This window comes from Stigmatopora nigra, chromosome 10 (genome assembly GCF_051989575.1).
Source record: "Stigmatopora nigra isolate UIUO_SnigA chromosome 10, RoL_Snig_1.1, whole genome shotgun sequence".
NCBI lineage: Eukaryota > Metazoa > Chordata > Actinopteri > Syngnathiformes > Syngnathidae > Stigmatopora > Stigmatopora nigra.
This window is the reverse complement of record NC_135517.1, coordinates 8,338,160-8,352,391: the sequence shown is the minus strand read 5'-3', so window position 1 is coordinate 8,352,391 and position 14,232 is coordinate 8,338,160. Positions and strand designations below refer to the sequence as shown.

The following is a 14,232-nucleotide window of genomic DNA, read 5'->3' as shown; positions in this document are numbered from 1 at the left end:
GAGCGTTTTTCTCTCTGTGTGCCCTGCGACTGACTGGCGACCAGTCTAGGGTGTAGACTGCCTTTCGTCTAAAAACACTTGGGTTAGGCTCCAGTAACCCCCTTTACTCTTTCGAGGATGGGCGGTATGGAAGATGAAGGAATGAATGAATGCTCTTAATCAGGTCATTAGCGAGTCATTTGAATTCCACTTCAAACTACATTAAAGCATCTTAAACTTGCATACAGAAGTAGTTTGTGAAGACAGAATAAATCTCAGTATGGAGCTGTCCAGCAGGCTGTGAACCCAATTAGTTGAAAACCACTGCAATCTTAAGAGGGTGTCCACAAATAATAACACGCACCATCTCTTTCCCTCTCTCTCTTTTAACGAGGAGGGTTTGGTAGGCCACTCTGCTGCGACCAAGTGTGCTTGAAAAAAGGTTTCCATAGATTACTTAGAGAGTAGCATTTTCTGAGCACTTTGCAAAATCACTTTATATGACGAGCATGTATTATATAGAGAGTGAGGAGTATATGACATGTTAAACAACTTAACATACACTATGAAACTTAACTGCCTAAAAGGCAATATAGGTTGAAACATGAGTCCAAAGTTCAAGTGCAGGAGGAACGGTACAGTTCAGGCAGCAACACTGACAGAGATGTCAATATCGGTACAGGTTTACACACAACATGCAATACAATTCAAAGTATAATGTGATTAGCGGATGGCGGAAGGTCACTTCACTGAAGACTCACTGAACATGTTTGAGTCTACAATGAAGACGAATGTTAAGATCATCCCACTCATCCTCTCCATGATGCTCTATCTGCTCATGGGAGCGACTGTCTTCGAGGCACTCGAGTCAGCAAGTGAAGTCGTCAGGAAAAATATGCTGGACGAGAGGCTGGATGAGCTGAAGAAGAAGTATGACTTGGTTGAGGATGATTTGCTAGAGATTAAGAGAGTGGTCCTGCAGTCAGAAGTCCACCGAGCAGGAACACAGTGGAATTTAGCCGGCGCCTTTTACTTTGCCATCACTGTCATCACCACCATTGGTGAGTACTGAGTGACATACTACATTAAAAGAGCCTAGAAAATGTATTCTTTATTTTATTTTTATTTTTTTTTTAAGTGGAAATGTACTTTAAAACAGTGGAGTGGATTCTTCTCTGAATTTCAAGTCAACCAATTTGACTTATTTTTCAAGATTTAATAGAAATCTCAATGAAACAGTGAAATATGTTTTGTTCCTCTAATTTCATGTTTTATTATTATTGTTATTTTTACATTGTATGCAGTTAAGATTGTAGGTACAGTGTAAATATTCATGTCTAAATGGTAACATTGAAATAACCTTGGGATTATTAATTAGACAATATATTTCAATTGCAAAGTATAATATATTAGACTTTTTTTTTACATGGAGTGACCTAAAAAACTTCTTGAAAACTATTCAAGAATTAAAGAACTAATAAACAGTTGATTTTAAACCATTACTAAATACAAGTATATTATTCAATTACAAATAAGATGGGTAACAATGTTTTCCATCTGACAGCAGCAACCTATGAGAACCAGAGCAGAAATGTGCATTAACTAGAAAGCAGAAGATCAATAACTCAGAAACATCTAGTATTTTTGTGAGCATTTTTGGCAGGGATTTTCCTTTATAAAGTTGTTAGAAAATGTTGGGATAAACATCTTTTTTAACAATGCTGTTACCAAAATAAGTCATCAATGTCTTTCTATTTTGCAGGCTACGGTCATGCTGCTCCACGTACCGACGGTGGCAAAGCCTTCTGCATGATTTATGCCGTCTTAGGCATTCCCTTAACGCTTGTCATGTTCCAAAACCTCGGCGAGAGGATCAACATTTTTGTCCGCTTTCTTCTCCGCAGAGCCAAGCAGAGCCTGGGCTTCCAGGACACAGAAGTATCCATGGGCAACACGGTCCTGGTGGGTTTACTGGCCTGCATCTGCACTTTGTGCATCGGAGCGGCGGCCTTTGCTCACTTTGAAGACTGGACATTCTTAAATGCCTACTACTACTGCTTCATCACACTCACTACCATTGGTTTGGGAGATTTTGTGGCCCTTCAGAAAAAGGATGCTCTACAAAAGCGGCCTCCGTATGTGGCATTTAGCTACTTGTACATTTTAATTGGGCTGACAGTTATTGGTGCTTTTCTTAACTTGGTGGTTCTGAGGTTCCTCACAGAAAGCACTGAGAACCCCCAGATAGGAATTGAAGAAGACGGCTTGAGCAGACAATCCGACCTCAGGCTACCCATGCAAGTGGGAAGCAGCTGCACACACCTCCTGCATCCCCCCGGCAAAGTCCGCCGACACGCTTTGTCTGCGCATGGAAACAACTCTTGGAAATCTGAAAGCAAACCCTTCCAGATGATGCTCTGCTGCCTCTGTTGTGGCTTGGACTTTAACAGCAGTCATTTTCAGGCCTACTGTGAGCAAGGGGGCGGCCACAGCAACCCTATAGTTTATAACTCTGTTTCTTACAGGATGGAGCAAGCCTCCTGCAGATCCAACTGCATTTCATCACAGAACCACAGCAGGGTACACAACAGGAATCAGCTCAGGAGAAAGTCTTTATGAAACATTATTATTATTATCATTTTTACTTTACATTTTAGTTGCAAAACCTTTTTAACCACTAGAGAACAGCATTGTTCCATGTAAGCTTTGCCACTCTGACATTGTGGATGATGCCAAAAATCCTGAATAAAATATGAAAATAAATAAAATTCACCACTTAAATGTTTGGCAAATAGTGTTCTCTCCGTGTATTTTCTTTTGAATTTTACTATTATTATTTAGTATGATGCATCATGTATCAAAATGACGCTATTTCTGAACACTTAAATAAGAATGTCGACCTGTATGCAGTGTTGTTCTCTCAAATTGACATGTGGGGGCGCTGTTTCTTAACTTCATCTCGCACATGGGGAAAACAAGAGAAATTGGACAGCTGCTGCTTAGGCCGCTTGATTTCAGCGTTAACTAGCGTGTTGTTGTTAGCAGTCAGAACGTCAAACTAAAGATCCCGATGACCAGAAAAAAAGCTTTTTCTTCCTCAGATGTTAAGTTATGAACGACTAAAAATTGATTTAAAAAAAGGGTCAAACTCTAGGAGCAGTGGATGACTTCTTTCATTAGATGCTGCAAAAATTGCACCTGTAAAACACTGAAAAGTTCTTTCCAGCAAGCAGAACATATCTCTCCACTTGATCACAGCGTGGGAAGGGCTTTTCTGCTGTAAATTACATTTACAGACAAAAAACCTAAACAAAATCATGCAATAGAATGCGTGAAAACAGCATCTCATCACTCCTTTTTGTGGATCCTGACAAGAAAACTGATCACAGGTCTGTGAAGTCTTTTCTCTTTAAAGGTAAATTCTAATCTATGGGGATATAAACTGCATTAATAATTGTTAATACTGTGTTTTATCTTATCACATTAAATGCTGCATCAAAAACATGAATACAACAATATTGGGCGTTAACCAGCCTGTCAGATTGTAATATTTTGAAGTGATGATGGTAGTTTGTATGTGTTTTGCCATTTACTGGTCCATTTTATTTAACTGGTGGATTGTGGAAACTTAGAAGGGATTGATTTTCACTCCTTGTGAGATATACTGAAATGAAATTATTTCATCATAAAATGTTAATAACAATCAATCAACAGAAGTAACAAACATTTCCCATGTGTTAGTGCAAAACTGTTTGATCACTTTCATCAAATGCTTTGCAAAGAATGCCAAGATTCATCTTGGAAAAAAGGGATGTTAACAATCTATCATAGAAATCTACATGCTGTATGTTAAACCATTTTTCCATGTAAAACCTTTTGTGATTAAAACTGCCTGGATAAAAATGACTACAATCAATGGGACAATGTATGAATTCAACACCTGATGGCTAGAACTGAGATTTTACCTCCAAACCTCAGCATGAAGCCTTAATTTTTTTGATTGTGCCATTCTTTCTCATTTCGAACCTTCACTTTGACAAAAGTCCTAAAAACGGCAAGCTGTGACCAAGAACCAGCAGTACTTGATAAGTGAGTACAAGCTGCTCAGTCTGAGTCACAAAATAATAATCCGCCAAGTGAAATATATTATAAAAATAAAGACAATGTTCCTTGCTTCGAATGTGTGTCATAATCTGCAAGTGGCGGCAGTACGTAGTATATTATTATTTTTTTTCTTGCTGAAGTAATAAAGTAGCCTCATCAACTGATCCATTAAATGTTTTTTAGAGCGTTCCTGAGTGTCACCAGTCAATGTTGGATTCAAATGAATGAAAGAAAGAAAAAAGACATTTTTTAAGCCTTCAATCATGATAAAATTCATGTTTTTGAGGGGAAAGGTAGCTAAACCAACCATAAGTCATGCAAACTTCACAAAAAACTATCACAAAAACCTTGTGATAGTTATTATATAACAAAAACAATCTTCTAAATATACGATACAGTGCAGCAGCAATGGGGATGTGAGTGATTTCTTTTTAAACAAACAAAATCTTACATCTTTTTTTAGATCTTGCTGCTTTAAACAATTTGCACCATAAAATTCAATCATTCCAGCAACACGTATAACCTATTTAATTTTTCATGGAACACCATCATTCACGGCAGAGTGGGTGAGTGAATAATTGATTAGATAGTTAGATATTTCTCTTTGTGAACACATTTAGTCATTACTGTCCAGTGCTGAACGGTCTTTCATGTGCAGCCTCACAGCCGGGAATGCAAGATTCAATTAGAACCAAGCAGTCAGTTCAAACAGAGGGCAACACATACTTTCAAAAAGGGTAACTATCTCTGACCTGGCAGGAAAATGCTTAGGGAGAGTTGGAATAGAAGGGACGTAAATGCATATTTTTCTCTTTTGAAAATCAAACCACAACTTTATTTTTATTTTATTTTAAGGAATGTATTAGAGTTATGTATACAGAGTGACTTTTAGATTGTCATTTTGATTGGTGATGTTCACAATTCAAGAATCAAAAGAATCCCAAGGGTTCGATGAAGTGGATCCCAGCAAAAAGTTGTGTTTTATATATATTTTTAAATAAAGCACAGTTGAGTGCCACGTGGCTGTGATTTGCAAAGTTTGCATGCCCTCTACTGCCTCATTCCAGACCTTCAGGAACAATAAGTCTGCAATTAATGCATGTATTACGCTAGAATATCTCAAAATCAAATTGTATACACCACCAACAACATGAGTGGACTGTGTCCATATGCTAAAAGGTTCAATTTATGTCATATGGAAATATACACAGTTTTTCACAATATGGTAATTTCTACTAAACCTTGTCTTTCCTTCTAAGCCTTTTCATTCTTTTTATTCAGGTTGGTCAAACGGGATCAAATCAGGATTCACTAAGCAGAGTGGAGAAAACAGGCCGGTGGAGAAGTTGCTTGGGTAGGTAATTGCTCATTACATTTAATTCGCAGCCAATTTGCTTCCTGGAAAACATTTAAAAAGACTGTTTGTTCTCCGGTCTTCTCTTGTTTTGTGCGAGACGGAATAAATCCACTTTCATCCAGAGTTTAACACATTTATTGAACTGGTGTTCAACTTGTCTTTTATTGGCATTGAGACAATTCAAGGCAATGGAGTTTTAATTCCTATATCACCTGAGTATGTACAAGCAGTTATGAGTAAAACAATGATAACACGTCCTTATATTGCAATTCTTGCGTTGGCTTGACCAGTGCAGGAGGTATACTCTGACTTTGCTCCATGTCATCTGGGAGAAACTCTTTCATCCCGATAGTTGTTTGGGATAAATGTACAGTTTTTTTATGGTTTGGAAATGTCTACTGGTTTAGACTATCACCCGGTTCTCAGCTTTAATGAATAATAGAGGCCCTCTCTCGAGCCTCTTCACACAGTCAAAAAAAAACATGTATGCAATGTTCACTGAAGACAGAAAATTTGGTGTGAAAATGTGTGTGAATGGGTCTGTCTGTCAGGTTATTCATCTGGAAGAGGGGCACCTCACTGTTACCTTTGACAAAGTAGTAATGAAAAAGGTTGTTTTTTGTGGTCTTATTCTGCACTTGGTTGTCTGTTGATCTGAACAGTTTGTTTCGCATGTCCAGTGGATTTTGAATTTTCTCTGCATTTGTTGAACATGCTCTTTTAAATTTCGGTCTTATCTGCCCAGGCATTAATTATTTTAATAACTGGAAGGCCTGATGCTCAAAATAATAATAGAAACTGATAAAAAGGAAAAATATCTTATTTTTATGGAGGGATCAGCACTCATACATATGTTCACTCTGTGGTTGTGTATTTTTTTTCTCTTTACGGAAAATGATTGATTACGAATAGTTAATTGAACTTTAAATAGTCTATGAGGGTCCATTTGTTTGTTTGTCTGCTGACAAATCATTGACCTATGCATGATTGAGTTTCGGCCTGCCGTAAAATTGTTGGCTTGGACAAGTCCGTTAAAATAAGCGCACCACAAACAACACTCAAATTAAGTAAAGTTAAAAAGAATCAAAAATAAAACCGAGAAAACTGAAAAATAGTCTTGGTATTCATCCATGTTTCACTAACCCATTCCCAGTCCGAATGGATTGGATGTCTCGTGCTGTCAATTCTAGGTGATGAGTGCCATGGAAAGAGTTAAGTCTGCCCTCTTGTCGCCATTTTGAAAATGGCGTCATTGTTGAATGCTTTGATGAATGTACTGCTTTTTGCTTCTTGCAATGATTTCACCAACAAGAGACAAGATAAAGCCTTTGCACAGAGCCTTGAGTTCAAGGAGTAGCATTGAATTGGAGCAAGGGAAGTCCGAAAGAAAGGTGCAATAGGTTGCACTCCCTATTCTCCCTGCTCATATATCTGTGGCTGTAAGGCAAGGCTGTAGCCAGTGGCAGATTAATGACTGAAGGTGTCTTCATTGGCTGTGTGGGCTCCTCTGGTAAACGGCAGGCAGTAAAAAGTGTGACAGTAAGGAGTAAAGTGGGACGTAGGGAGGGAAAAAAGAAGGAAGCATTAAATTAACGGTTCACATGAGCAAACTGCGAAAGATGTTAAAGTTGAGTATGAGGCACTATAAAGAACTATGTCACGATGAGATGAGGGTGTATGACTCTCCCCGGTGGGACTACCGTTTCCGACTGTTTTCTTTGAAAACGAATGACTGAGATAAGGCCACGGTGCAAAACAAAAAACACAGAGACATCAATTCTCTTGAATAAGAAATACACCCTTGGAAAAAAAAAGATCTTTCAGACGTACTGTCCAGAGGGGAAAAAAAAGGGACAACTAGCTCCCGGTGGAAAATTGAAAGCCAATTTATTCATAGTCCTCTTGGCTCAGAACTGTGAAGATTGACAACCAAGTGATTTGGCACAACTGTTAATCTTCTAAAATGAGCAAGTCGTCAGATCTTTGCTCCAGCACCCGTACTAAATAATTCACTACTCTATGCTTCAGTTTTATTCCATTTCTAACTTTTAAGACCCTGTCAGCTTTAAGGATCGAGTCATTGTCATTGTATCATGTACCACTTTGTTCTGCTCAAAGCTCTAAGTACGTGGCAACAGCAAAATATTTGATGAAAATCAAAAGCACATCTTTAGTCGTTTTATAATACATACAATACTACACGTGAGAAGTATATTATGCATAAATCCCTGACATAATACAGTATGTGTCTATATATATATATATGTTTATATTTACACACACGCTCTGAAATTTTGTTACGCTACACATATACGTAACTAATGACACCCAAATACTATATCTTCATGGACAAAAACTGCATCTCTGCGCTCATTTGACATTGCAGGGAGTTTTTCAATTGATGAGCAAAACTGCTTTTCATCTACACACCGCGAGGACTGGCTTCACCTCAACCATGACCCTATTGAAGAAAAGCACAATTAATAATTCATGGGTCATTTTAAAGCCCTCAATTTCAACCCTGATTTTTATTTTCTATTGACTGCCACTCGATTGGATTGGTGTGGCTAGACAATGAAAGTAAGAACATGTCGTCGGAAAAAAAAAAGATTCCTTATTGAACAATCACCTTCATGTTTGCTGCAACACTTTTTTTGTCAGTAAACACCTGAAATATTTATTTATCATTTTTTAATATAAGGATTTTTATATTCAATTGAGTGCCTTTGCTGGTCTGCTGAGCAGGAAGCAGACGTTTCCATCAGTAGAGCGGTGCCTGGCATTCATCATCAAAGGTCTACGCAGGAAACCGAAAGCTTATGCTGATCAGCATCTGCTTGGTATGCCAATGGTGTGAACATCCTCTTCATCCTGCCCACTCTGTTATTTCCCATTGGCGTATGCGCTCACTACTCACAAGGTGCACAAGAACCAAAATTGTGCAATTTTGGTGCAATTAGAACGCCTTTCATTTGGGGTAATTACATTCAGATTGTATTGAAACTGCTTGAAACTGGTCTTAACCTAGTCTCAAATGAATGCTCATAGTTAAAAATGTAACAACTTACATTATAAACCCCAAATAATCTATTATTTGCCATTTTACATGTAAATGCCCCGAGCTGTTCCAAGGTTCCTAATACTGCACCCTTAAACCTTTAAAAATTATACAAATTTAGTATGAAATATGCAAAAAAGACAAAAGTAAATCATTTATTAAGCCATTAAAATAAGTAAGACCATTTCCATTGAGGTGGAAGGGCAACTGCATGGCAAAAAAGTTTGTGGTGGGGAAGGGAGGCAGCTGAGAAAACATACGTACACACACACTTAAACATACAATTTAACAACTTAAAATCATGTAACGTTTGGTGAAATATTGATCTAGCAACGATTTCTTTTGATGAAACTGGGTGACAGCATGATAGCTCTTTACTGCAATTGTAAAACACCATTTTGAGTGTTGTCTAGATAATTCATTTGTTTATTGATAAACAGTTCGAGAAGTAATACATAACTGGTGCCTAAGACACTGACTGGACATTGCTCGTACACACTTAGAAAAGCTTTCTTTGTCCCTGTGATGGGTGCAAGTAGCTGGAAAACTGGTCAAAAGAACAAAATAGAAAATATGAGTGGTTATTATTACCATTCACAGAATGTGTAAGCATTTTATGGCTAAGGTGCTTTTAACAGTAATATTACATTGACCCCATATGTTATAGTTTACAGTGTGCATATAGATGATCTCAATATTGCCAGCAAAACAAGAAATTAAATGATGGCATCGTTATCTCCCATCAATTGCAAGTTGGCATGCCCAGGAAATCATACTCATTTGAAAATATTTCACTTTAGCCAATGTGACCATTAAAAAAAAAAAAAGACGCAGAACAACAGTCATGAAAATGTGGCTCTGGTTTGAATCAGAAGCAAAAAGGTAATTATTTTTTTCAAACATCAGGTTGATGTTCTGTGCGTGTGCGCCTGTCTGTGTGTGTTGCACGTGCACGTGTTATGCCTTTAGAATGTTTTTTTTGTTTTTTTTATTTTTGCCTTAAGCAGACTTGGCTCTGTGGGGTTCTGTATCCCTTGGAGAGCTGATTAAACAAAGAACTGGGAAGCCTGGGTTCTCCTCCTGGTGTCAAACTGAAATCGCGTGTTCCTGTGGTGCTTCACATGACCCCACATCTCACCTAAACACTCTTATTCTAGAGTGAAAGTTAGTAAATAGAACACAAATGAATACACATGGGAAATTGCTTGTTATCTGTCCATCTAATCCATTTTTCTCCACTATTCATTTGGCGACGTATGCCAATAAATACATCTTATTCCTGCTTAAATGCAAAATATCTTTTGTATTCGTATTCAGGTTCACTTCTTCTTATTGTTGATGAAATAAATCTTTCCAAGGTCTGATTCTTTAGTTCCCAATAGAAAGTCATCTGATTAGAGCTTTTACTTTGCGCCAGGCTCCAGATTTCAAGATGATAAAAAGGAATAGCTTGTGAGCACCTGGTGTCACTCCCACTCAAACAACTGAATTGTGTGAAGAGTACATTCTTTCAATGTACTTTGAATCTTGTTTCACTATAAAGTTAGATGTTTTTAGTTCACAGGGTTGTTCGATAGTTTCACCTCTTGTAATTGTGACGCATTTGATGGTGTCTGCTACTGAAAGATACCGCGCCAATTATTTCCCACATGTGGCTCTGATGGTGTGACGGAATGTTGACAGTCATTAAAATAATTAGTTTTTGGTTTTTGTTTTTGCAATCAGACGACAAGCAGACACATTTCTCGGGTAATTGTCCTTTGATTTCAGAAATGTGAAGAGTAGTAATTTGTTGGTCCAGCTGTCAGATGGAGTCTCTTGAACAGATACAACTTGATGTTCTCAGATTAAAAGATACACTGAATTGAGAGTGAAATTTACACTACACTGTTCTCAAATGACAAATTCCATGGAAATGAATATTATTTGTCTGTGTTTATTTTCATCCTCCAGACTAAACAAGAAAAATCTATACATTTACTCCAGTCAATTATAATCAACTGGCAAATAGGAATAATAATGCATGTAATTTTATAGTGTTCAAACAGAGGAGGACAATGACAAAAACTAAAAACTTTGTACCAAGGTTGACCATAGCTCACTTCACTTATTAATTCATATACATAGGTACAGCTTCCCTAGTTTTGTATTCCTCATTTAAAAATGTTTGAAATTTCACATAAGGATGCTTAGCACAACTTGTCTCTGATATTTGTTCACAATGCTTCCCAAAAGCGAAAGGTCCACCGTCAGCCTCAAAAGAACTGCTGACAATTTCCTATGTAACACACACAAACACACTTAGAAAGAAGTGCAATGTAAGCACCAAGATGAAAAAGCAACAGCAAAACAGATGACGGCAGCTTCTAAAACGGTTATTTGTCTATATTCCACTTTCATCTTGAAAAATAACTAAACAAAAACAAGATACCTGCAAACAGCCAAAATGTGTTTGTCAGTTTTTTGCCCACACAGTGTTACATCATTCATTCATATATATTTTTTGTAACACTTATGGAATCTTTCGCTTTGTAAATAGCTTGTCATTTCTTGCCTGTAATGTAAGGGTCTTGCAATTAATGTTGCCCATTGCAGAGGGAACAATAACCCCACTGTGACTGGCAGTCATGAAAATGCTACTGCAGCAGTACCTGGTGATGAATGATGCCAATCTGAACTATTTCATAAGGAATGTCACACTGTTTCTCATTTCACAAGACACTGTTTCACCCAACATGGTCGGGGAACAGCATGGAAAATAATATACGTCAACATCGAGTCAAGCAAGCATGTGTACGATCAGCAAATGCAATTTAGTACAGCGAATTGAACCCCCCACCTTCCCTAACTCATTCCGCAGATGTCTAATGATAAAGTGGCTCAGTATGGTTGAATGGATGAAGATGCATGACTAGTGCTCAAACAATCTGAACAATTATGAGAAGGAACTGAGTTTATAGAATGAACAGTAATCTTTTTTGTTTAAGCTTTGTCTTGTCTTCATACTGTGAGGGTGCTGGGTCAGAAAAAATGAGTACTCAGCAACATCATCCACTGCTTTTTTGAGAATCAGCCAAAAATTGTGATACACTGACAAGATATTCATTGAGTAGATCCTTTGAAAATACCAAATGAAACTGGACTTCCTGCTAAAATGTTTTGTTCTCATGCACTACTTCAAAGACCGAAAACAGTCAAAAAGTTGTTTAAAATTTGAAGCTTGGAAGATTATTTGATTAATTGCTGTCTCCAGTAACTGTGGGAACATTTCTTTTAACAAATATTAATAGGAGTTAGAATATTAAATATTTGTGGAAGTTGTATTCCACAGCATGCACCCGTCACCATACCATTTTAATTATCGTAGACGTAAATTTATTCCCTTGGTCAGCAGCACCACCAGATTATACAGAAGGATACTCATTTTGAGAATAAGAAAACATGTGTGGTGGAAGAAACCACAAAAATTAGGTTTAACATCCAAGAATTTGGAACTCACAATGTTCACAAATTCTGCAATGACCTCTAAAATGCAAAATGGATCCAAACAAAACAAAATTCTCTGCTAGCATAATGTATGTTGCCACTTAACATTATTGGCTAAAATGGTCTTTTTTTCTGTGCAAAGCAAAAACAACTATGACTGAGCTGTGAAAGCTAGTATTCATTCTTGATGAATTAGTTGATAAAAACAATGCATCCCCTGCAAAAGAGCCGAAATAATTTTTAATCAACTTTTGGATTTGGTGGGCCAAAAGTAGAGGAATACTTTTCCTCCAAAGACCGATTGCTATACCTCATGGAACTCTGTTTAACCCTGAGCCGGAAGAAAGAGTCCAGCTACTCACAGATGCCTCCCCACCATCTCCCCTCCTCTCACACACACTCACACCCACACACAATTACACACCCACACACACATACACACTCCTGAATCAATTCACTGTGAAACCAAGCAATTTTAACACCCCGTTGGTGGAACATCTTTTAAATTTTCCAAAGCACAAATTAAAGCCTCAGTTCAAGATAACATAGTGTCTGAGTGGCAAAGAGCTCCAGGGTTTATTTTTGAACTATTTGCATTACTCATAGCTGCAGTTAAAGTGAGGTTATGCCCACTTTAATTATGCATACTGCATTTTAATTAATGCAGCTCTTTGTCTTGGCTGAAATGTTTTTCTATTTCAGTTTCTCTGTGCCTCCTTATCTACTTGTGTGCAAATGAAGTTATGAAAAAGCATGTAATGTGTAAACACAAGAGCGCCTATTGAGACAATATTTCTAAATGTGTCTTCTGGGACTTCTGCTGCAACATTAAAGGGAGCATCTGACTAAAACCGCGATGATACATTTAAAGATAACACTTCTAGATGTCTGTTTTAAGTTATATTAAATGCCGAACCTCACTTAGTTCGCCACATTGCAATAAAAAAATAATGCATTGATTTTCTTAATTTTAATGTCTTTGGTTGACTGTCACTTAAATTTCTATAATGTTTACACTCAACATTTTAGATTTTTTTCCCCAAGAAATTCCATTGATATATCTGATTTCATTTTGTGTAGGAAATTGCTCCAACTCTGCTGAAATAAGCTTTTTTCCCCCATCTGACCAAGTGGTGAACCGAGTGGACTGAGAACATAGAAGGATGTGGACCAGCCGGTAAGTAGCCTATTCTATTGTTTTGTTTAAAATATTTCACTGATGACTGCTTTGCCCACTTGACAAATGGTAAATTAACAATGACTTTGGAAACAAAACAACAATGTTTTAACCAATGTTAAAACAAGTAAGAAAATCCTGGTTTTTAATATTTTCACATGATAAATTACCAGTTTTTCAATCACTATGTTTGGTGTAGAGCCAAGAGGTAGGTGTAAATGAAGTGCTTTTTGGACTTAAATGCATAATAATTTGTACGGAAAACTTTACTCAATTTCCACAGCAAAATGGATTTGGTAGTATCTCATTCAAAAAAAGTCTTCTCGATTGGTCTTGTTTAGATGGTACACCACTCTGACAACACAATTTCACAGCTCACAGATTATCTCATCAATCTTTTTTTTTCACAAACGTTATTAAAACTGCATTATGTCCCAAATATTTATAAACCGACTCTTTGTCGTTGATATTGTTGAGCTCAACGCTATTGGAGTGTTTGTGGAGCATCGGTCATTGTCAGAGTTTGTCCATTTTTTTCTACTCATTAAATCTCATGGGTTGCAGTTAATCCATCAAATGTATTGCTCTTGGTGCCTCAAATATTTACAGATTTGAGAGAAATTTGGGACTTAGTGACAGTCAGGGTGGGAAAAGACATAGAAAGAGAGTGGTTATGCTTGACTCTTTCTCATCTTTCCAGGGAGTTTGAGTGTTTGAACAGGGAGTGACTAGGCCAGGCCCAAACCTTCAGGGTGCATCTTTGAGATTAAAGTGCTCCGATCTCATGCTCTCACATCACATACAATATTATCGAGACGGGATTTCATTTACTAACACTGAAAGACGGGGCAACTGAGAATAGCGGAGAAGAACTACTAGCTGTCAAGGAGGCTTTGTAGGAACTGAAAGCGGTTGAACTCTCTGAGGCGATGGCCTGCTGTTTGCTGCAAGATGTACTAAGCGACACAAAATTGAATATGTATAGCAGCTTGTATTAAACATTATCCCTTTAGGACAATTACCTTTTGTGAAACCGTTGAAAAAGACTCAAATCTAACCGTAAATGTGTTC

At 37.4% G+C, this 14,232-nt stretch overlaps 1 protein-coding gene and 1 long non-coding RNA gene across 2 annotated transcripts; both read left to right on the top strand.

Annotated features, from left to right (window-relative positions):
- Positions 1–535: 535 nt before the first annotated feature.
- Positions 536–2,664, top strand: LOC144203339 (potassium channel subfamily K member 3-like). The gene is made up of 3 exons (XM_077726735.1): positions 536–1,040; positions 1,742–2,023; positions 2,273–2,664. Exons 1-3 carry the CDS (start codon positions 710–712, stop codon positions 2,596–2,598), a joined length of 939 nt encoding a protein of 312 aa, XP_077582861.1. The 5' UTR covers positions 536–709; the 3' UTR covers positions 2,599–2,664.
- Positions 2,665–3,004: 340 nt separating this feature from the next.
- On the top strand, positions 3,005–13,161 carry LOC144203697 (uncharacterized). Its single transcript, XR_013327750.1, has 3 exons — positions 3,005–3,368; positions 5,365–5,437; positions 13,065–13,161. It is a non-coding gene; the product is annotated as an uncharacterized LOC144203697 (long non-coding RNA).
- Positions 13,162–14,232: the final 1,071 nt, after the last annotated feature.